The sequence below is a fragment of the Uloborus diversus genome, chromosome 1 (assembly GCF_026930045.1).
Source record: "Uloborus diversus isolate 005 chromosome 1, Udiv.v.3.1, whole genome shotgun sequence".
Lineage (NCBI taxonomy): Eukaryota > Metazoa > Arthropoda > Arachnida > Araneae > Uloboridae > Uloborus > Uloborus diversus.
In genome coordinates, this window is record NC_072731.1 from 45,710,279 (window position 1) to 45,734,897 (window position 24,619).

General features: G+C 33.4%; 1 protein-coding gene across 1 annotated transcript in view; it reads left to right on the forward strand.

Moving 5' to 3' along the window:
* The window catches only part of LOC129234560 (lachesin-like), a 296,164-nt gene that overhangs the window by 215,130 nt on the left and 56,415 nt on the right, over positions 1-24,619 (forward strand). Inside the window, exons 3-4 of the mRNA XM_054868580.1 lie at positions 17,439-17,557; positions 23,620-23,827. Coding sequence (XP_054724555.1) covers positions 17,439-17,557; positions 23,620-23,827 — 327 coding nt within the window. The remainder of the gene's footprint in view (positions 1-17,438; positions 17,558-23,619; positions 23,828-24,619) is intronic.

Here is a 24,619-nt window from a genome sequence, read left to right on the forward strand (position 1 = left end):
AACACAATCATAAGTTTAAAAATCATTTAACGGCAGCTAAAAAATGAGAAGACCCGCAGATTATACAACCGCAGATTATTAAAACTACGAATAGTCGGTAGTTTTCTTTATATAATGTACTGTATAATATATTAATGTACAATAACATATTTCATGTAATACATTTTTTAAGTTATATGTATTTTAATTTTAAAAATGTAAGGTAATTGAGGCAGTGAGAAGCAAAAGTTTGGATATTTCATTAATTGGACATTTTCAGGTTTCAGTAAAACGCGTTTAAAGTCATGTTCCTAAGTAGGCTTTCATTGAAAAGGTTTTCTAAATCAAGCAGAACCTAAATCAAGTTTAAATGGCAGTACTTACCATGGATGCACGTTCTATATCTTTCTCTAAAACAGAGGAGAGGTTCATCTTCCATTTGTACCCGTTATCTCCTATTTTTTAATTTTGGCACATCGATCCCTTCGCTTCCCCCTGCCTCAATTTATTTTATTTACAAAACTAGTGGTACCCGCACGGCTTTGCCCGTAATAGAAAAATTAAAAGGTCTTTTGGTTCGACTGTATATTTACAAATAGTGTATGGTGAATTTTCTCGCCAATTGGCTTGTGCCCATGTTACGGTTCCACGTTATGATAATTTCGTATCTCGCAAATTGACTTGTGCCCATGTTACGGTTCCACGTTATGATAATTTCGTAATTTACTCGTCCATCTTATGATATTTTTGTTCTTAAAATTAGAATAGAAAAAGAACCACGTCGAATTTTCGTAAAATCGCTTTTAGGTGCATACCCCCATGCTACAAATTAACTTTGTGCCAAATTTCATGAAAATCGGCCGAACAGTCTAGGCGCTATGCGCGTCACAGAGATCCAGACATCCTACAGACATCCTCCGGACAGAGAGACTTTCAGCTTTATTATTAGTAAAGATTAGATACATACTTAATGATGAACTAGCACATATTCTCTAAGGCTTTATCACGACAAAAAGGCACAAAAACATTTGAGGCAGTGAGAAACAAACGGATGCAAGTGAGCGTTTTCGAGTTTTAAGTAAAACGCTTTTGAAGTTCCTGTCCTAAGTACGATTCGATTTAAAAGTTTTTTTTTTTTTTTTTTTTAACCATGCTGTGTAGCAGTACCTACCGGGGCTACTAGTACCATCTCTTGTCCCCAAATATATTCGAGCTTATCCTACCAATTGTACTGGCTGTCTCTAAATTTTCAATTTTGACTTACATCCCTTTGATTATCACTGTCTCATTATTTGAAAACATATCAAATTCAAAAGCCAGAACTTCTAGAATAATCATTCATTAAGTGTATTTCAAATAAGAATTAAAATATTTTCAACAAGAGTATTACACATAGGAAAATTGCTGAATTTTTTTTGCATTAAAGTTAATATTTTGTTGATAATCCCAATATCTTCTTTCATTTCAAACAACACTGGCAGAACTAGATCATTTAGGAATTAATGCAGGGACACTGAAATTTATTAACAGTCAAGCATTTTAAAATTCTTCTACCCCCAGTAAATTCTGAATCCATTGCTTCGATTTGAGGATATTCATCAAATTTAAATTTTAATAGTGCATTTTTTTCTTTATCCTATAATTTTAGCAACTGTTTTCTGAGTCAGCTCATTTTACTTATCTATTGCTTTTCTTTCAAACGTACCCCTTTCCAACTTTTTTAGAGTAAAAACAAGGATGGAAAAAACCCATCGAATTAAAGAAATATTCTTAATTGCATAAAATCATTGGTTACGCTCCACACACAATAATTAAGTATCAACTACCGTAAGGTGAATCATGGCAAAAGGCGCATTCCATCTTTTCAAGTGTAAGTAATAGTTTTGGAGTCATTTAAAAGTCCATGGTATTGATTCTAATTACCAATGAATCCTCAATCTGCTCTAAAGTATTTTAATTATGTTATGTCCACTCGTGGTTTGATTTAATCAGGTTCACATTCGAACGACGATTGAAGTAGCTGTTTTGCAAACTAACCTTGATAATATGTAAACGAGCTGTATGAATAATAAATTAATTTTGATTGTCATGTATTCCCAGCCAAATCTTCCCACCCTTTTTCTTCATTCTTATTGAGTCAATATCAACACATTATCCAGCTCACATTATGCGAGATTTGGATATCTCTTTTGACATTAGGATGAATTTTGTGTAGCAATACTGAATCGTAACTTCATCTTCTATTTTCATAAATTTGAAGATTTAATCCACAATTTAAAAAAATCATAAAAAACATCTTTTATTTTACTTAAATATTAAAAGCAACTGTAACTAAACTTTTGTAAATAATTCTAACGAAATTAAAGTTCATCATATTAATTCAAGATTTCAAACTTCAAGAGATGAAGTTCAAAACAAGACTAACTGAACTAAAAGCAAGAACTAGAACGCAGAAGCGACAAATAACAAAAAAAAAAAAAATCCAAATTAAACAAACAAGCAATACGGAAGGGTGGCTTTGAAGAATGCTCGAAAGTTGTAGTTTTTATATTTTTATTCCAACAATTTCGAATTTATTTAATAGCAGGGTTCTTGAACTTAAAAAAAAAATAAATGAATAAAAAAATAATATTTTTTTAATTATTTCAAACCCAGTATTTATTTATTATCAAACATTACACACACTTGAAAAATCCACTTTGCCGTACAAGAAGGCCCGCTTAACTAATTGTGATTTGGTACATTTGCCAATCAAATATGAAGTAATAATTGATTAAATTAGTTGATTAACTACCTGCCATTATAAAAAAATAAATGAATAAAAGAAGTAATACATATTAAATGTTAAATCAGCATATTTTTTTTTACACATAACGAAATAACTGATTAAATTAATAAACTAATTTTTCCATCATAAAAAATAACTTTCTAAAGTTACATTGTCCAATTGAAATATAAAATCTAAGTCAGCATATGTGTCAAGAAATTATAAATAAATACATGATTAAATCCTATGCTGGACCCGCTTTGACCAAAAGCACGTTTTTTATTTCATTAATTGTAACCTTAAATTAAAAATTATGAAAAACAGAATGGCCATAGTAGTTTGTAGGTGGGTGGTTTCAGAATATCGTAATATTATTGACAATAAAAAAAACTAAGCTGGTCTTTGACTAATCGCAAGTTACAAAACTTCATTTCTTTAAAAGAAATATTTCGTTTTTTTTTTTTTTAAATTTTAGGCCTGATTGCGCCATGCCGCTTCCTTGCTGCTTTACTGTGACTGATTAATATAAAAAAAAATATATATATATAACATAATCAAATATTTTTTTCTTCCTGAGTTGTGTTATGTTTTTTTTTCTTTTCAAAAGATTCCTTTAAAACGTGATAGCAACGATATGGTCAATTGAAGTTAAGCTTTCTGTGTCACTAAGAAATCAACATTTTTTTTAAGCATGTTTTTCTGTACCAGGTGCAATCAGACTGATTCTTTAACTTGATTTGTATAGCTTTCCAAAAATACTGTAGTGGATTGGGCCCTAACAATTAGTTGTACCTGTAGCCTGTAATAGATTTTGAAACAACTGTAGTTTTGAATAACTTTTGTTTTCTGTTGCTACTGGATTTTTACAAAAGATTTTTTTTTAAAGAAATAAAAAAATAAAATAATTTTGAAACGGAAATAGTAAATGAAACATATCTATCGCAACAGAAAAAAGAAATCCCACGATATTTGCTTACCAGTATTAAAAGTACTTAATCACTCTTCACAAAAAATAAACTTTTTTTTCTAAATAACTGCAAATCTATTTGCATAGGTAATGTAATTTTATTTTTTAAATTAAGCATATTATTTTTTTTTCGAAGCATTATGTCGAGCAGAATATCTTACCGAAACTCCTAGACTACAGACAACATCTAACTACAGAACTAAATCAACCTCAACAGTCGAAAATTCTCGCAGTTCTCCTATCTTCTCGAAACGTCACGTACAACTACAGAAAACTTCACGATGTGGCGAAAGTGGGGAAAAAACTAGCAAGATACTTTAGTCAAATCTTATTTTTTCTTGCTCCCTTCGGTAGAGAAATATTTTTCTAGATACCTCAAGTACTCAAACGTGTCCCGTTCTACAAACACATCAGTGGCCTCGCTGTCAAATTCAACAGATATAAGAAAAGCAATGCTTTTACAGCAGCAGCTGAACTGAGTCAGGTATATATGGGGTTATAAAACAAAAGAAATGGTGCTATTCAATAGGAACGTGAAGACACTGATTGCTTCCAAAAGCTTAGTTTGATGGAATTGTACCTTCTATTCAATCGAACTATTACTGGGAAACCTTCCCACTTTTTACATGGTCAATACGGTTTCGTAAGAATAAGAGTTTTCTACAGTTTATAAAGAAGATTGTGTTGTTTTTCTGATTTTGTTTTTCCGCATTCACATTTTTAAATGGAGTCTGAACATTACTGGCTCTTTGTCGGAAAATCCCTGCTATTCAGTAAAATAAATAAAACTTCATGAAACTTTCACAATGTTTATTTCTCTCTTAGAAGTTCAATAAATGGCTTTGGTTGCTTTTGTTAATGCACTTAAAATAATTTTAAAGCATATAATTTCAAACGTGGATTTTTTGGCAACATAAATAAGGTGTTATGTACAAACAAAAAATGGTACATTAAGTGCCTTAAAAAATATATATTCTTTTTATTCTGTGAACACATTAAAAAGGAATTGTCCAGTGAACTATTATTTACTTAATGCGTACCTCTTTTTAAAACTTTAAAAAATTGAAAAAAAATTAAAAATAACATGAAAGCGATTATAGTTAAGTGTTTATTTATTCATTTATTTATTTTTAATATCTATGAATGATGGTTTTTATAAGCAATTTAAAATGAACTTAAACTTTAACAGACGTTTTTAAAACAATCAGTAACAATGTGTACTGATTAAAAAGGAAACATGCATATCATTGGCATAAAAAAGTAAAAATAATTGAAGAACTGTAAACCCCTTAAACAACACTGTAAAATAAATGCGTAAAGTTGACAATATTACTGGGTGTAACGTTACACTAATTCTAAAGTGTGTAGCATCATTGTTTTAAAAATTAAAATTGCTGGAGGAAGCTTGCACTATGGTTTCAGTAGAATTTTGAGCGCATGCGTAAAGATCAAAGGGAAGCAGAACAGGTAAAATCTTATTAGCGAAACGAAAACCGTCCTTGGTGGCCGAGAGGTATAAGCTTTTGCTCTGCGGCCTGTCTGAGATTCGTGTTCTGGGTTCGGACCCCACTTAAGAGGTCTCCTCTCTTAATGCAACAAAAATGTCTTGTTTGTACAGTGGAACCTGTGCAAGTTGACCACTTGAGTTTCACTACTTTAGTGGTCAACTTACAGAGGCTGATTCAAATGAGAAGGGCTGATTTCGTGCCAGAAAAAAGCGGTCAACTTAGACAGGTGCATATATATATATATATATATATATATATATATATATATATATATATATATATATATATAGCGAAACTTTACAGTTTTTACTGTATATCAAAACAAATAAATAAGTGGTGTATATTCCTTGTTAAAAAGCATTAACTTGATAAATCGTTCAAAAAACTCGGAAGAAAACTTAATTTTTGTAAGATAACAGAAAATTCGGATCTAACCTTACATGTTACAGAATTGAGTGAAACGTTACGCTGCAGTTACATTATCATGATGTAACCTTCCACAAGCTATGCGTAACTTTGCACCAGGCATATCAGTTGAGTTACTCCAGAGAATTGGAGGCAGCTAAGCTGCCACCGATTTTAAAGGAGTAATGCTGTTTCGCTCTCTCCCTCTCTACACATTTTTTTTTTTTTTACAGTGAACACTTCAAATGATAGATATGGTATAAAGCCAAGAATGTCTTAAAAATCAGTTTAAGAATAAGTCAAGGTGATATCTTCCAAAACAAAATAAAACTGGAATAAAAATACAAACTTCTCAAAAAATCAAAACTTAGTTTTTATCTATGTAACAATAATAAATTAATACAAACTACAGTAGGCTCTCTGTTTAACGACGCTCTATTTAACGACTTTCTGCATTTAACGATGATCGAATATGCCATACGAAAGGGGGTGATAGAAGAGCCCAAGTGGAGCATAGAACCACCCATTATCGTGTCCAATCCTTAACCGTAACCGAGTTTTGGTAAATTTAAGGAAAATGAGTAAAAAAAACAAAATTCTGAGAAAACGACTGATTTCTGAAATTTCTGTAGGACCTACAAAGAAAATAAGTACATATTTGGAAAGAACAGATTAAATCCTACAAATTGATACCTTTTGCATTAAGATAGTCGCATTTTACTGAGAGCTACAAGCTTTGAAATATTGGACACACTCAGAATTAAAATGGTGCCAACGTTTTTAACCGACATTTTCAAAAACAACCGTAAGAGCTACAATCGGGCAAATCTACCAAAAACTGGCCCATCTGTTATGCTGGGGTGTTGACTTACCACCAGCAGGGCGGACGGTATGCGTATAGTGGTTAGTACAAGAATCTCCTGGTTACAGGAGTTAGGAGTATGAATTTGGCTGCATCAAAAACGATTAACGTTAGGTCAGAAAAACACTTCTTTATTCTTTCTAGGAGACATTAGATATTACAATAACTTGAACTAGGTGTACACCTTAAAATGAGTATGATTGAAAATTATAGCATCATTAGAAATTACTCCGATTAAACAAACATAGTAAAAGAAAAAATACATGCGCCTAGGGGTTAAACATGGTAAAAGAAAATATACATGTACAAGAAAAAAAACAACCTCTCCCAAAGAGTCCAGATCAAACACTCGAACGACGACGCCGGATGTATTTTGGAGCATAGCAGCGACCTTAGGTCGCGCGCGGGCCGTAGAATCGACCTCTACGAGCCCTCGCTTGAGAGACACGCGCACTAGATACAGATTCTTCGCCTTATCGGCCACTGCTTTCACTTTTACTCGGCGAGGGAGCCGGACATTTTTCCAACAGGGCTAGGATGTTTTCCTACCCTTGTTCCGGGGATCTTGCAATGTTCAGACGGTGGGAAGTCGTTGCGCCATTTTCAGACGTGCTCAGTCGTGCAGGGGCTGCTCTGCTGCGCTGGGGCTGCTCCGCTGTGCCAGGCTCTTTGCTCCGGGGATATGATAACAGCTCAGGCGGTGGGAAGTCGTTGCGCCATTTTCACACGTGCTCAGTCGTGCCGGGGCTGCTCTGCTGTGCTGGAGCTGCTCCGCTGTGCCAGGCTCTTTGCTCCGGGGATATGATAACAGCTCAGGCACGACTGAGCACGTGTGAAAATGGCGCAACGACTTTCTACCGCCTTTTCCTGCACATTTTTTTTTTTTTTTTTTGCTTCAGCAAAGTGTTCATTTAACTTTTTTATGTACACAGAATGACTTTCGACCGTTTGGGGTTGTTCAAAATTGCTGAATGGCATATTCAGTTTTCTCCCAAAAAACAATTCAGCAGGAGCAAACTGTGTGACAGCATGGACAGAATTGTTGTAATGGAGTTTAAAAAAAAGTAGTCTGTCTGGCCGCTCAAATACTTTCTCGGACATTGCGGAGAGACTCTGTTTTAAAGACAAGTGTATTCGTTCAATCAAGCCATTTGATTCCGGATGATATATAGAGGATTTTCTGTGATTCATTTGCAAATTTTGTAAATAAACCTCGAATTCTTTAGAGCGAAAATTTGGACCGTTGTCAGATAACAAAATTTTGCATAGACCAAATCGGGAAAAGTAACCATTCATAGCCTTTATTATGGCAGGGGTTTTGATGTTTTGTAAAGGGATTGCCTCCAGATGCCTAGAATAGTGGTCGACAATTGTTAGGATGTAATTCTTATTGTCGTAGCTACGAGGCAGAGGCCCAACACAGTCGATTGCTAAGATCTCATTTGGGGCCAAATGACTCTTTGGAATCAATGCACATTTTGTTTTTGTGCTTCTAGACTTATTTTCCAGACATTTAGAACAGTTGTCACAAAAACTCTTAGTATCCGAAAACATCCCTACCCAAAAAAAGTTTTGGTAAAGAAAATCATAGGTCTTTTTGACACCGAAGTGTGGTGCATGGGCATTTTCTAAGCAAGTTGTTATAAGTGAGCGCGGAATTAAGATTTTATTATAAATTGATTTATTTTTTCCCTTTGGGTTTGTATGTTTGATCATGACAACATTGGTGTGTGAGTCGACAAAATACTGTTCCTTAGGGGTCAGAGTGATGTTTTGAATTTTTTGCATGATACCAGATACAAAAGTATCCCTTTCCTGATGCTGCCTTATGATTTCATGTGTGATATGATTTTTTAATGCAAAGACATTTATGTTATTTATTTTTACAGTGTCGTCAATGCTTCTGGTCAAATAATCACTTGGGTTTCTGAAACCGGGCAGATGTGAAATTTTGTAATCAAAAGGCTGCAGGTATAATAACCAACGTGCAACAATGTCAGGTTGTTTTTCTAACTTCAGATGATACGTTAGTGCCTTTGCATCGGTTAAAATTGTAAAGGGTTTTGCATACAAATTTTCATGAAAATGTTTTACGGATGCAAAAATTGCCAAGAGTTCACGCCTAATGGAAGGGTAACGGGATTCAGCACCTGACAATTTTCTTGAGTAAAATTCAATAGGATAGAATTTTCCCTTATCCTTTTGCATTAATATGCCACATATTGCCTGCTGAGAAGCATCAGTCACAAGATACAATTCCTCATTAGGGTTCAAATTTCTTAATACAGGCTTCTTAAGTATTGTGTCCTGCAATGTGTCGAAGGCCTTTTGACATTCAGAGTTCCAAATAAAAGGAGTGTTTTTTTTGGTTAGATTGGTTAAAGGTTCAATTACTTTTGAAAAATTAAAAATCATATGCCGAAAATAATTTACCATTCCCAGAAATGATTGAAGGGTTTGAAGATCTTTGGGTTTGGGAAAAGACAAAATTTTATTGATGTTTTCCTCAGATGGAGAATACCCATGTTTATCAAGGGTGTAGCCCAAGTACACAATTTTGTTTTTGCATATTTGCATTTTAGCAGGGTCTAATGTCAAATTGAATAATCTCAGTCGATGGAAAACATCACTTAACAATTTGAGCATTTCAGGGAGTGATGAAGAAGCTAATATGATATCATCCAGGAAAAATTGAACATTTTTGCCTGTCAGGCCATTTAAACATTTAGATATGGCCAAATGGAAGAAAGAAGTGGAATTTTTGGCACCGAACGGCAAGCGGCAAGGCTGGAAATTGCCAATTTCTGAGCAGAAAGCAAGTTTTTCCTTATCCTGATCCTGAAGTTTAATTTAGAAAAAAGCAGACTTAAGGTCCAAAACACAATAATAATTTTGACCAGCAATATTTTGTATGATTTCAGCAATTTTATGCAGGCATATTTTAAAGGATTCAGTTATGCTATTTAATAACCTGTAGTCTCTCACCATGCGAAATTTCAATTCTTTGGAATTTTGGTTGGGATGACTGCCTTTCCTGACAAAAAGTACAGGGAAATTGTAGGAACTAGTGCTTGGTTCGATCGACTTGGCTTCTAGGAGCTGGGCAATCTCCCTCTGAGCAAACTGTTTTGCAACTTTAGGAATGGGGTAGGGCTTTGTCTGCAAAGGAAAATTGTGAAGAAGTTTGAATTCAGGGGTAACGGCGTCAGTCAGACCAAGTGTGGCATAACTCTTTGAAAAAACAGAGTAATTATCCATCAACAACTTCAAAACTTCCTTTCTATCATTTTCATTAAGGTGATTTAAATCAAAGTCAGACTCCTTTAATTCTTCTTTTCTCAAACTGTCAATATCCTGGGTATTCAAATTGTTGACCTGAAAAGTCTGCTCCTTTGTGGGTTTCACTAAATTATTTTCATTGAAAGGTTCGAGTGTCCCAACAATTGTTTTTTTTTTTTTTCTGATTTTGATTTTCTTCGCAGTGTCATTCTCGATAATTGTATAAATAAAATTGTCACAAGTGGTTGTGTGAATGGAATCACTGATTCGATAACCAATTCTGTCTGTTTTTGGGGTGAGCAAGACCTGTTTGTGCATCTGCATTTTTTCTGGGATTGCAAGTTTCACTACCTCAAAATTTCCTGGCAAAATAGTTATATTGTTAATAACTTTAGCATTGTATATACATTTGTCCAAATCGGTGTCATTGGGAGTCTAATTATTTTCAGGTTCAGTGTCAGGGTCAAAAAATTTGAAGTGATTATTGTCCTTGATAAGCCTGTTATTGGCAGGATCAATTATCAACTTGTTTCGCTGTAAGAAATCATTTCCTAATATGAACTGATAATTGTAGCCCCAGTTGTTTTGAGTGACGAAAAATAGGTTCCTGAACCATTTAGTGTCTATTTTGAAAGACAGGTTAACAGATGACATGTAAGGAACGGTGGAACTGTTCAAAAGTTGAATTTTGACTGAACGGGAGACATACTCCACCTTTGCAACTTCTTTTATTTTAGATAATATGTCAGCCTGAGCTAAGCTGATGCTTGCACCTGAATCGATAAGAGCAATGTAAGTCTGTTTGCCAAATTTCAATTAATGGTAAACTGCAAGGATTTTGAGTATTACATGATGATAAAATCTGAATTTCAGAATTCTCAGCTGTTTTGAATTTTCTGTTTCACGATAGCATGTTGCTTTCTTTGTTTAAGAAAATGATATTTTTATATAAAAACAATAGTTTTAACATTTAATTTAGTGAAAAAACACATGAGATAACGATTCGTAGAAATAAAAGAAGCATTACTTTCCCGTGCTTTTCACAAAAGGAAAATCAATAACAAAAAATGTTACACCAACATCGATTAGTACATTTAATAAACCTGCAAAATTTACAATAGCTGCTGAAATTGGTCGCCGCCACATCTGATACACGCTCTTGCCCTTTTGCGAACGGAAACAACCGTTGCCCTTAGAGAAATTTCATTCCTTAGTTTCCCTACTGCTTCAACAAGCCGGTCGCTCAATTCTTTCAAACTTGCTACTTCTGTTTTGTAAACTTCTTGTTTTAAGAATCCCTAAACAAAGAAGTCCACTGGCGTCAGGTCTGGGGATCTAGGGGGCCAAGGGATGGGGCCCATACGACCAATCCATTGGGGATACTGTTCAGTTAGAAATTCCCGAACGGCATTTGAAGAATGTGCAGGGGCTCCATCGTGTTGGAAAATGATTTCTGCCCTCTCCTGAACAGGAATAGCATCAAGAAGGTCAGGCAAATGATGTTCAATGAACTCTAAATATGTGTTTCCTTTTAGGTTACCTCGAAACACATACGGACCAATTAAATGATCTCCTATTACGCCAATCCAAACATTTATGCTGAATCGAGTTTGGAATGATGAGTTTTGGGTTAAGAAAGGATTATGTTCAGTATAATGATGCCAGTTATGCAAATATATGATGCCCCTTCTAGCGAACAACGACTCATCTGTCCACAATATCTTTCTTAGAAAATGGTGATCTTCAGTGTCTCGGGCTAGTAGCCATCTGCAAAATGTTACCCGCTTTTCTAAATCTGAATTGCGCAGTTCTTGTACTAGAGTAAAATGATACGGGTGATACTTGTTTTGGTGCAATGTTTTCATCACTTTACGTTGTGATAGTCTACCTTCTATAGCAATCGAGCGTGAATTCACACTTTGGTTTTCCACTACTCGGTCCAGCACATACTCCTCAACATTGGCAGAACGGTGATCGTGGCCCCTCTCGAGCAACGTACCAAATGAACCTGTCTCTCTGAGCTTTCGATGTATAGAGGCAAACACATCTATTAGATGCAGAACGATTTGGGTAACGAAGCCGGTATTCTTTCTCTGCTCTGCGAGCATTACCATCACAAAATCCGTACACGAAATGCATGTCAGCATACTCTTCGTTAAAAAATCGAGACATACCAAAAAATCGAGAAAAGAATATAGCAACTTATCTTTAGAAACTTTAACGAAAACTTTCAAAAACTAAAAACACACTCTCTACTGACTCACTGTAAAAAGAATCATAATTCTAGCAATTTTCAAAACACATTTACAAAATATCAGAAAGAAGCAAACGATACATAAAATATTATGACAAATGAATAATTCTGTTTAGTTTTTATCATTAATTGTTTTGTTAAACAAATGCTTTTTATTTTCAGACGATATTTTTCACAATCATAAATCGTAATCGGAAGTCTTTTGATGGGCCTGTATACGTTTTAAGGTCTTATAATGCAGGAAGCTCATAATTAGAGTTCATTGAACATCATTTGCCTGACTTTCTTGATACTATTCCTGTTCAGGAGAGAGCGGAAATCATTTTCCAACACGATGGAGCCCTTGCACATTCTTCAAATGCCGTTCGGGAATTTCTAACTGAACAGTATCCCCAATGGATTGGTTGTATGGGCCCCATCCCTTGCCCCCCTAGATCCCCAGACCTGACGCCAGTGGACTTCTTTGTTTGGGGATTCTTAAAACAAGAAGTTTACAAAACAGAAGTAGCAAGTTTGCAAGGATTGAGCGACCAGCTTGCTGAAGCAGTAGGGAAACTAAGGAATGAAATTTCTTTAAGAGCAACGGTTGTTTCCGTTCGCAAAAGGGCAAGAGCGTGTATCAGGTGTGGCGGTGACCAATTTCAGAAGCTATTGCAAATTTTGAAGGTTTATTAAATGTACTAATTGAAGTTGGTGTAATATTTTTTGTTCTTGATTTTCCCTTTGTGAAAAGCACGGGAAAGTAATGCTTCTTTTATTTCTACGAATCGTTATCTCGTGTGTTTTTTTCTTTTTATTAAACTGTTAAAACTATTATTTTTATATAAAAATATCATTTTCTTAAACAAAGAAAGCAACATGCTATCGTGAAACAGAAAATTCAAAACAGAAAAGTGCGACTCTTCGCTGGTTTTCCTTTTTTTTAACGAATCCCGATTTTTACACTGTTTCAAACAAAAGCCTGAATTTCAGCTGAACATGAAACCCAATATGATTTGTTGTTGTATCATCTGAAAGCTAATGGAATGGGCCAGTTTTTGGTAGATTTGCCCGATTGTAGCTCTTACGGTTGTTTTTGAAAATGTCGATTAAAAATGTTGGCACCATTTTAATTCTGAGTGTGTCCAATATTTCAAAGCTTGTAGCTCTCGGTAAAATGCGACTATCGTAATGTGAAAGGTATCATTTTGTAGGATTTAGTCTGCTCTTTCCAAATATGTACTTATTTTCCTTGTATGTCCTACAAGAATTTCAGAAATCGGCCGTTTTCTCAGAATTTTGTTTTTTTTGCTAATTTTCCTTAAATTTACCAAAACTCGGTTACGGTTAAGGATTGGACACGATAATGGGTGGTTCTATGCTTCACTTGGGCTCATCTATCACTCCCTTTCGTATGGCAGATTCGATCGAACTCACCCTGTATATATATATATATATATATATATATATATATATATATATATATATATATATATATATATATATATATATATATATATATATATATATATATGTATCAGGGTTGCCAGAATTAAGAACAGTAAATACGGGACTGGCTTCTATGAGAAAAAGGGGGGGGGGGATTTTTGAGGCGTCTATTCATGTCATTAAAATTCAATCGCAACAAAGCATTAAATTTCATAAAATGACGACTATCAAAGAATCAAGTTATAAAAATCCTTTTCATTGCGATTGACGAGGCATGCGCAGTGTATTTTCAGCATTAGTTAGTCAGCAAAGAAGAAGCAATCATTCGGTTCCTCATGGTTAGCGCCAAAACAAAAACATACAAACCAAATCAAAAGGAAAATCATTTTTACGTTTGCTGCCACATAATTTTCTTATTGCTCGTTGTTTCAGATTTTCGTTTTACTTTATGTTTTTCTTTTAAAATATTATCTCGTTCTGTAAAATACTGATATCAGCTAGAATACGGGACTTTAGCCGTCCCGTATGGAAGTTCCCCGGGACGCAGGACAATTTTTCAAAATACGGAACTGTTCCTTGAAATCCGGGACGCCTGGCAACCCTGATATATATATATATATATATATATATATATATATATATATATATATATATATATATATATATATATATATATATATATATATATATATATATATATATATATATATATATATATATATATATATATATATGCGTACTGCCAAGATTTGTTTTAAAGCTTGATTTTTTTGTGCAGCGAATTTTAAAACTTTGAAGTACTACAACATCTAGAGGTGCAAATACAAGATTAAAATTCGTCTACATATTTTAATTTTCTTTGCATGTATTGCCGTTGTACAATTTAAACTACTTCAAGATTTTAAGAAAGTATAGTTATGAAAACTATGCAATTAAGTGAGGCTCGATAAAATGATTAATATAACACATTAACATCATCAGAAATACAGGAAAGGACATTTAAAAAGATAAATAAAGTCGAAAATGGAGCAGACGAATTGTGAAAACAACTAATAAACTTAACGGAAAAATATGTATTACTGCTTATTAATTATAATAGCTTTACCACAAGATACGATGCACTTTTTAAAAAAAAGTAATAGAAATCGCCTAATTTTCTACTTTACATTCTTCTTAAAATGGAGGACCACAGAAACAGCGAAAATAAATTAGGAAATGTTCAAAACTAAAATCGAAATGTTTTGTATTTCGATTGCATGTTCTAAAAAATGCGTCTCAATCGAATAATCGCCGTCGTGGGATAGAAACACAGGAAGCTTATTCAATATTTTCAATTCCGTCTCTTTTTGGCTCATAAGAAATTCACCCTAAAACTCAAACGTTAGTGGAAAAGCTTTATGTTTTCTTCCAAAACAGTAATAAAAATGTCTAAGCATTATATCAAAGAAAATTATAGAAAGGTATTAGGGTAAAATATATTTCCCATCTAGGTAGTTTCAAAACGGAGCATTTTATATATATATATATATATATATATATATATATATATATATATATATATATATATATATATATATATATATATATATATATATATATATATATATATATATATATTGGGGCCAAATGTTTAGCATAATTGTTAATGAGTGGACAAAAACTGAAACCTGTGTGATGTTGAAAAAAAATGCACTGACTAAAAAAGAAATTAAATAGTAAAAGAAGTTAATTTGGCAGTTTAATAAGTTGTGTGACTTCCTCTAGTAACCATGCAGGCAGTATAAGTATTTTCCGTAGTTTCTAAAAGATTGTGAAAATTGTGGATAAGATGGGACACTGGCTGAGAAACTGAAGCACATCGAGCAGTCAGATTTCTTCGGTTTGTGATCGTCTAGATTTTACCATTCTGATTATTCTTCATCTCAAAAACATGTCGAGTTGGCATCTTTAGAAATCATTCGTCCTATTTAATCGCAAGCATTTAACTCAGTGCTTGCTAAGAAACTCATTCTCGTCCCAAATGGATCCGTTTTATACTCATTTTTAAAGGCGCGAAAGTTGAACCTGTCGATGTCGACTGCAATCTTTCCCATATAAAATATTTCACCTTCAAAAAATCATTCTCCAAGGGTAATTCTGGACAATTTGACCGAGATTCCACATTTTAAGAATCATGCTTAACTTTTCGACAACAGTGAATATACAGTATAGATTAATATCATTGTGCACTTTTGACCGGTCACAAGAAAGAAACGAAAAAAAAAAAAAAAAAAAAAAAACAGAAATATGAAATCTTCACAGAAAAAAAAAAAAAAAAAAAAACTCTCCAAGCTCCATGTGTGCAAACAAGTGTTTGCGCGAGTGATATTTTTTCCATTTTTCTTTGGGGAGCGGACTGTGAAGACAATTAACTTGACATTTTGGAATTGTATGCAATGCCGTAGTTTTTAGAAGGTGTCATTTTTCAACATGATGGCGCTTATAACACTGCTCAACACTTTTTGTGAGTTTCTTTATTCATTCCCCCAGCGGTAGATAAGAAATGGTTCCGTCAAGCCATGGCCACCACGATTCCAGAATCTGACCTATCAGATTTTTACTTGTGGGGTTATACGAGACAGCATTGACCATTTCAAACATATAACCTCAGATGTTATAAACTCTTTTACACCAGACATCCTTACCATGTGTGGAAGAACTTGAATATCGTTTACATGAGTGAACTGTACACTATGCGGGAAATAAGTGGTCTTCACATCAAACTGAACTGAATATCTATAACACTTGGATAACTTTTTCATTTATTTGGTGAATATTTAACATTTCTATCATGTTTTGTTGTTTTACCATGACCGGTCAAAATTGCACCGTGACTTCACTGACGCACTGTGTATACGTATCGAAATTTTCGAAAAGGGCTGAAGTCTACAAATTTAATATTTTGCGGGTGGCACAAATAGCTGAATTTCTGTTAAACCATTTGACTGATTTAAGCAGTTTTTTAGTAACATTATTTGCAGTAAAAGTTGAGATTCGTTGATCGCAATTATTTTAACTGTTAATGAAAACAGGTTAAAGATCCTTTTAAAGGTCAATGGAGTAACCAGAATATAGTTGACACAAGACATTGTATTTTTACCAGTGTTCCTTGTAAACCAGTTCACACAAATTTTTACGTAAAAAAATTGACCATCCTTTGAACTAAGTATTGAAGGTTTTTTCCTTTTTACTTCCTTTTACAAAAAAGGAAGTATTGTATTCGCAAAAAAATTTTCACCCAAAAATCGGCCTTAATTTCCATTTGGCTCACCCCCAAATGAATGTTGAGTTTTTTTTTTTCAACCCGACCACACGTGGATATATGCCTAGGAACGTACAGGCACCCGAAATATCCATTTTGATGATCCCAGAGTTAATTACGACGAGTTTTCTCGTGACGTCTGTATGTACTTATTTATGTGCGTATGTGTGTATGTATGTCGCATATCTCAAGAAAGGAATATCCTAGAAAGTTGAAATTTAGTACGTAGACTCCTAGTGGGGTCTAGTTGTGCACCTTTCTTTTTGGTTGCATTTGGATGCTTCAAAGGGGGTTTTTTGCCAATTTTTGGGGGGAAATCAATGTTAATTTCGATGTAAACTCAAGTGGTGTTATAATTTGGCGGACACTTAGCGGTATATCACCAGTCTTTTTTGGTCGCCAAGTATTGTCGCCAACTTGGCGACAAATTTGGCGTTTTTTTTTTTTTTTTTTGGTTTCAATTTGGCCACTGTTGGTGATATTTAGAGAGTAAACAATTGAATCATTTTAAAACTGACAATAATAAGAAACTGGCATTAAACTGGAGTAAAAGGAAATCATGTGATGCACACATCAGCTCGTTTTTATTGATTTCAGATATGAATCAGAACATTCGATTTTTTATAAAGTTGTTATTTATTGGCCTTCCGAATGCATTTCACTTATTTTTTGCCATCTATCTTTCCAGGATTGATTAGCACTTTTGCACCCGAACCTGAATTTGTAGGTAATATTCCAGGAATAAGAGTAATAGCTGGTAAAGACGCAGTTCTTCGGTGTGTAGTGGAAAATTTAGGCAATCACAAGGTAAGTAATACATTTCAGTTACACTTAGTTTTGACACGGGCAAATCATATTAACCTAATGGATGAAAGTTGATAGTTGATATTTTTTTACGAAAAAGGTTAAAAATATTTTTATAGATATTTTGAAAAAAAAAGTCTATTAAGTTTTTTGATTTAAAATTAAGGAAAAGTAAATGTCTTGGTTGGTTTTTAGTAACCGCACGCTATGTATAATACATATACATATGCTTTTAAAAGTTTTAAAAAATTTTATGGAAATGGACCAACTTTATGAAAAAAAAATTTCGTATGCAGTTTATATATAAATTAACCTTAAGCGAATTCAACTTATATTATTGAATGAGAGAAATATACCCCCATTCATGTATGATCGACATGAGTTGAAAATATTGTCACACTATGGATTAACAAATAAACCTAGTTTTTCATGGCAAGCATAGCACTATATCATTCTAGATTAGGGGTTCCCAACCTGTGGGTCACGACCCCCAATGGTGTCGCGAAGCATTAATTAGGGGGTTGCGACATAAACCCTAAATTAAAAAATACATCATTGCATACTTTAAAAAATTAAAATACACAGGGAAAAATAGAATAATTTTGGAGTAGCATAGTAGTACTTGAGCTCAGTGGCGAATCCAAGATATGAACTGTGGGGCTGCAACCCCATCCCCCCATACTAAAGTAGCTAATGTCCAGCGTCCTCTAATATTATCCTTAAATTTTGGTTTAGGGACCACCCTTTAAAATGATTTGAAATCTTCTAAAATTTCGTTTTTGGAACTTAAGTTCCGAATAATTTCTTTGAGAGATTTTCTTCACCCCAACCGTTATCCTGATAAATACCCTGTAATAATTGCGTTTTCAAGACTTAATTTTAGAAATATTCCTCGGAAGGGCCCCAAACCTCATCCTGTCCCCTAACTTCATCAAAAATATCCAAAATCAAAGATAACCTACCATTATGCTCTTTGGACTTAAATTTCGAAAAAAATTGCGAAAGTACCCCCAATCCTTCCTCCCGCCATGTCGACCCGACCGCACGTGAATATTTGCCTATTAACGCACAGACACCCGATATATCCATTTTGACGATCCCCGAGTTAATTACAACGAGTTTTCTCGTGACGTTCGTATCTCGCATAACTCAAAAACGTTATGTCCTAGAAAGAGGAAATTTGGTACTTAGACCCTTAGTGGGGGTCTTTTTGTGCACCTTCTCTTTTTGTTGCATTCGGAAGTTCCTAAGGGGATCTTTTACACTTTTTTGGGGAGAAATCATTGTTAATTTCAATGCTAACTCAAGTGGTGTTATAATTTGTCAAACACTTGGCGATATATTGCCAAGCTTTTGGCCGCCAAGTTTTGTCGCCAATTTGGCGATTTTTTAAGTCTGGTTTTAATACGGCTAATGTTGGTGTTTTTTAAATAATTATTTAATGTTATTGATATTTAATGTTGGTGACATTTTAACCGCTGAATCACATTAAAATTGCCAATAATAGGAAAATAAATCTGTGTAAAACGTTTTTTTTTTTTTTTTTTTTTTTTTTTTTTTTTTTTTTTTTTTTTGCTACGGTTCTTAAGAAACTAGGGGTGAAAATATTTAGTGTTCCTTTGCTTATTCGAAGGTGCTATTATCATTAAATTGGTGTAAAAGAAAATCAAATCATGTGATGCACACATCAGCTCGTTTCAAAAGTAGCAAAATGAAGCTAAAATTACAACAAATAAAAAAATAGGATATCAAGCACAAAAATCATCTTATTTGCGTCTTGTCTTGCAATAAATTACTTTTAAAGAAAAAAAAACAGCCTTCAAAAACACCTGCGAACTAAAAAGTAAAAAATTACTGATTACACTTACATATTATTTCCTACCCAAACCTAGAAATGATTTTTTTGTTTTTTCAATTACAGTACAAAATTCTAACTAAACAAAACACTCAATATAAAAGAAACACTGATTTTAATTAATATACGATGCATTATTTTAAATACCTAACTAAATATATACCATCTCTTAATTTTTAATAACCTTTTGAAGTCGGGGCCTCCTATAAACTATTTCCTAACGTTCCCTTCTCCCCTGCTAGATTTATTCAAATAGAATAGTCTTTGCTTGGCAGATTGCCAAATTACCTACAATCCGTGGTTAAACAGTATGATGAAAAATTAACAGGCGGCGTCGCGAAAATTAATCATCCTTATGCCGCGAGAATTAAATACCGTTCAAGACGAAGGCAAAACCATAGCTGCGAAAAATACACCGGTCATGGCAAAACCACGTAACCTGTGATGTAGCCCGCCCGTGGCGTAAGCTGGATTACGTAACCACAACGTGTGAAATTTAAAGTTTCTTGGATTTCTCCGGGACCCCTTATCAGATCCAGACCAAGTTACCACGGGACCATCTGGGAAGTATACCCTTCCAAACAAAAAAGGATTTTTTCAAATCTGTCCAGTAGTTTTGGAATAATCAGAAAACATACATAAAAAGCCGCAAGATGAAATCATAACCTCCTTTTTTGAAGTCGCTTAATAATAAAAAAAATAAGAGTTTATCGATTGAATTATTTTTTTCAAAAGAGGAGGGGGGGAAATGTTAGCATCAAGGTACTTATGAAAAAGAAAAGAAAGCCTAGCATATGTTTTCAAAACCTGATAAGTCTAATGCAAACAGTTCGTTTGCTGTAGTTCTTAAAGTTCCTCTCAACCTAACTGGATGTGCGTAGCTTAACACATTTTGTGAATTTTTCAAGAAAAATAGATTGATTAAGCATATTACATTTTAATTTTAGAAAACTTATTTCAAACTCAAGAAATCTAACTTGACATTCTATCCGCTATTGGGTCTACATAACGGGCAACTCACTTTTTTTGCAGTAAATATAACTACAGCAAAAGCAGTTTTTTCCCTTAAAACAATGATTTTACATCCAATTCAATTTGCTCCAGCTCATTTAGCTGATCAGAACATAATTCATCAGTAGAGTTAGTTTATGTTTAAATCTTTGAGGCGTTATGTGGGTTGCAAGTGCGAACTAATATCACTGGGCAACAAAGAATTTGCAACGGAGACCACAATGGGTATTCTTTACTAAATTGGGTGCGCTGATTTCAAAAATAACAATAAAAAATTTCTATCACGTAAGGTTTTTTTGTTATCACTAACTGGATCATTATGCACTTCATACTTAACTTCCATTATAAATGACAAATATTTTATAGTATAGATCAGATATATTTTTAGTAAAAGGTTATTTTTTATTTTCACATTTCACTATTCTACATGCAGTTGTGATACATAGTACATTACTGTATTTATTATATATATTTTCGGCTACATTACTGTCTATATACATATTTTTAACTTAATTGACACGTTTCATAGATGAATTAAAATCCGTGGCTTCAATTGTTGTTTTCTTAATATACAGTATTTTAATTGATTTTCTGTAGAATTAAATTGATTATAAAATTTATTAATTTTGATATAATTACCTTCGCATGATATAGATGTGGAAATGGAAAAGTCGTAGGAAACTACTCATTCATTTTCTTCTCAACTGACTTTGCGTGTTTACGTTTTCTCTTGTATTCATGTGGATTAGTCTTTCGTTGAAGAAACCAACAGAAGTCCCCCATCATTGCAGGATCCCATCTTCCTTGATATCTTTGTTCCATATGAGAAATGTCTTGGTGAAAGCGCTCACTCTGTTCGTCACTCACTGCGCCTAAGTTCTCTGGAAAAAAATCCAAGTGCGAATGTAGAAAATGAATTTTTAGCGACATATTGCATCCCAGTTTCTTATAATTTTTCAATAGATTTGAAATATGTGTTTCAAAGTTGTCGGACATGTTGTTTCCTAGAAATCCTGTTACTACTTCCTTAAAACTTTGCCACACAGCTAATTCTGCAGTACGAAGTTTATTTTCAAAGTCTGTATTCTTCATTAGTTTCCTAATTTGGGGTCCCACGAAAATGCCTTCTTTTAACTTTGCATAACTGAGCTTAGGAAAAACTGTTTGCAAGTGTTTAAAACCATCGCTTTCTCTATCTGAAGTTTTGACGAAATTTTTAATCAAACCAAGCTTGATATGTAATGGAGGAAGAAGCACCTTCTGAGGATTAACTAATGGAGTATTTTTCACATTGTGCTCTTCGACTACAATTTTTTTTCTTTTGGGCCAACTCTTAACCACATAATGTTTTTCCCTAGCACGACTATCCCAGAGGCACAAAAAACAACAATATTTGGTATATCCTCCTTGAAGACCGAGAAGAAATGCTGTCACCTTCAAATCAGCACAAATCTGCCAGTTGTATTTGTTGTATTTTATACATTGCAAAACTTGTGACGTACTGTCGTATGACTCCTTTACGTCTACTGCATGCGCACTGGAATGGACGGTTTAATGTTCCCATTATGCAGTAGAACTGCTTTTAAGCTGACCTTTGATGCGTCAATAAATAGGCGCCATTCAATGGGATTATGTTGAAAACCCAGTTGTTCCATTAATCCGTCAACGTCCCGGCAGAAACAAATCGAATTGTCCATGGGAAAAAAAGGCGAAAATTACTGTGTATCACAACTGCATGTAGAATAGTGAAATGTGTATATAAAAAATAACCTTTTACTAAAAATATATCTGATATATACTATAAAATATGTGTCATTTATAATGGAAGTTAAGTATGAAGTGCAAAATGATCCAGTTAGTGATAACAAAAAAACCTTACGTGATAGAAATTTTTTATTGCTGTTTTTGAAATCAGCGCACCCAATTTAGTAAAGAATACCTATTGTGGTCTCCGTTGCAAAAAAAAAATAAATAAATAAAATTTGTTGCCTAGTGTATTTTATTTGCTTAGCATATTTATTTGATGATTGTTTATGTATCACTCATACTCAAAATTTTATTATGTTATGATACATTTTTTTATGTAAACATATTTTTGAATGTTTAAAGTTAACGTCAACTACGTAAACGAGTTATATTGTTTCCATTGTAATTATATTGTCATATGGATACTTGATCCCTGGGACCATGTATCCCTCTAAATGTAGGGATCAAGTATCCCTAATATGCGATTTTTACAGACATACTTGTTCTATTATTAACTATCAGTGGCAAATTTACTAAAAATATGTCTCAATTATTAAAGACAACAGAATGCTTTAATAAAAAAAGTTGACCTTGACACTTTCAGACAATCATTTCTTAATCTAAAACAAAAAGGCTAAAAAAAAATGTTGCCAGTTTTTATGTGCAAGTATAACTTTAATATAATGGTCAGGTTTCAAATCTTTATTAAATGGTTTTGGTACATTTTTGACTGTAGGATCATGTATCTCTAGGGATCAAGTATCCCCAGTCTCCCCTTAAATAACTCAAGCTCTTTGAGTTATTATGTAAAATGTACACTATGTCTACTCATACGCGTACCTACACATACACACACACATATATATAGACATCTATTGTATATTTATATAGTATGTGGAGGGGACACATAAGGGGTCGCAGGTTGTTTAGTTGCCTAAAAAAAGGGGTCGCGGACGTGAAACAGGTTGGAAACCACTGTTCTAGATGGTAAAGACCACTTCGTAAATGATTTTTAAATTGTCCTCACAAAACGATAACTTTAGAAAAATCTCAAATAAGTCTCTTATTGCAACTGCGACATAAATAAATAAGTTGCAGCTGGAGTATAGTTTTAAAGTTATGCCATTGGACCTGATCAACAAAGTTATTAGTTAAAAAAAGTTAGTTTTTTTCCCCTTTCTTTCTCAGCAGTTAAGGTTTCCATCTGAAATGTATTTAAACCTAAATCATATTTTTCTCTTGGTATTTACAAGACTAGATATAAGAAGTAAATATAGTTTAAGTAATTACATCATTATACTCTGAACATTTAACAACCGCAATCATATTTCTATATTAAAACCATTTTAATGTTTTTGGTAATGCGGCAAATGGTTAAGAAAAACCACTACTGCATTTTTGAATTTTTAAATATTATTGATATCTTTATATTAAAACAATTTCGATGTTTCAGGTAATGTGGCAAAAAGTCAAGAAAAAACTACTGCTTTCTATGGGTACTCATGTATTTGTTAGGAATGACAGAATACAAGTCACTACCACAAATTTTACATCTTGGTATCTTCATGTGAAGAATGTTAGTTTGGACGACATTGGATATTACGCATGCCAAATCAATACAAGTCCCACTAAAAGTCAAGCTGGATACCTAAATGTCGTTGGTATTTATAATATTTTCTGTAGATTTTAAAATTCATATTAGACTATTTAGATTATTTTACATTTAGAAAAACATGACTTTATTGGGGGGAAGTTACTGCCTACTATATATATGCATTACAAATATATTAGTAACCACAAAGTACTACTGTTTAACATGAGTTTGTGCTATTACACAGCAGTTGTGAAAAAATAATATATTAAAAAATGTATCTGAAATAAATAGTTTTCAAGAGGTAATACAGTTGACTCTCTGTTTCACGACGCTCTATTTAACGACTTTATCTATTTAACGACGTCTTTTCACAACCCAGATGGTCCACTATAGTGTTAAAAGCATTCTATTTAAGGACGCTTTCTACTTGAGGACGATTTTTTGTGGTCCCTTGAAAGTCGTTCAACAGAGAGTTAACTGTATATATTTCTGGTAATATTTTCTGTAGATTTTAAAATTTATTTTAGAACATTTAGATTATTTTACATTTAGTAGAATCTGATTTTATTGGGAGGAAGTCACTGCCTGCCATAGATGCACATCAAATATGTTATTAACCACAAAGTATTGCTGTTCGATATGATTTATTATTATTACACTGCAGTTATGAAAACGTAATTTATTAAAAAATATGTATGCATTAAATAAATAATTCTCAAGGGGTAGGGTAACTGCACCAGTAACAGAAAGTCCTAAGTTTGGATTTAAATAATAAGAATGTTATGCGGATAAAACTGATGTTGCTGTGACCCATGAATACGGTGCAACCAGCTAGTGTTATTAGAGTGAATTTTATGAA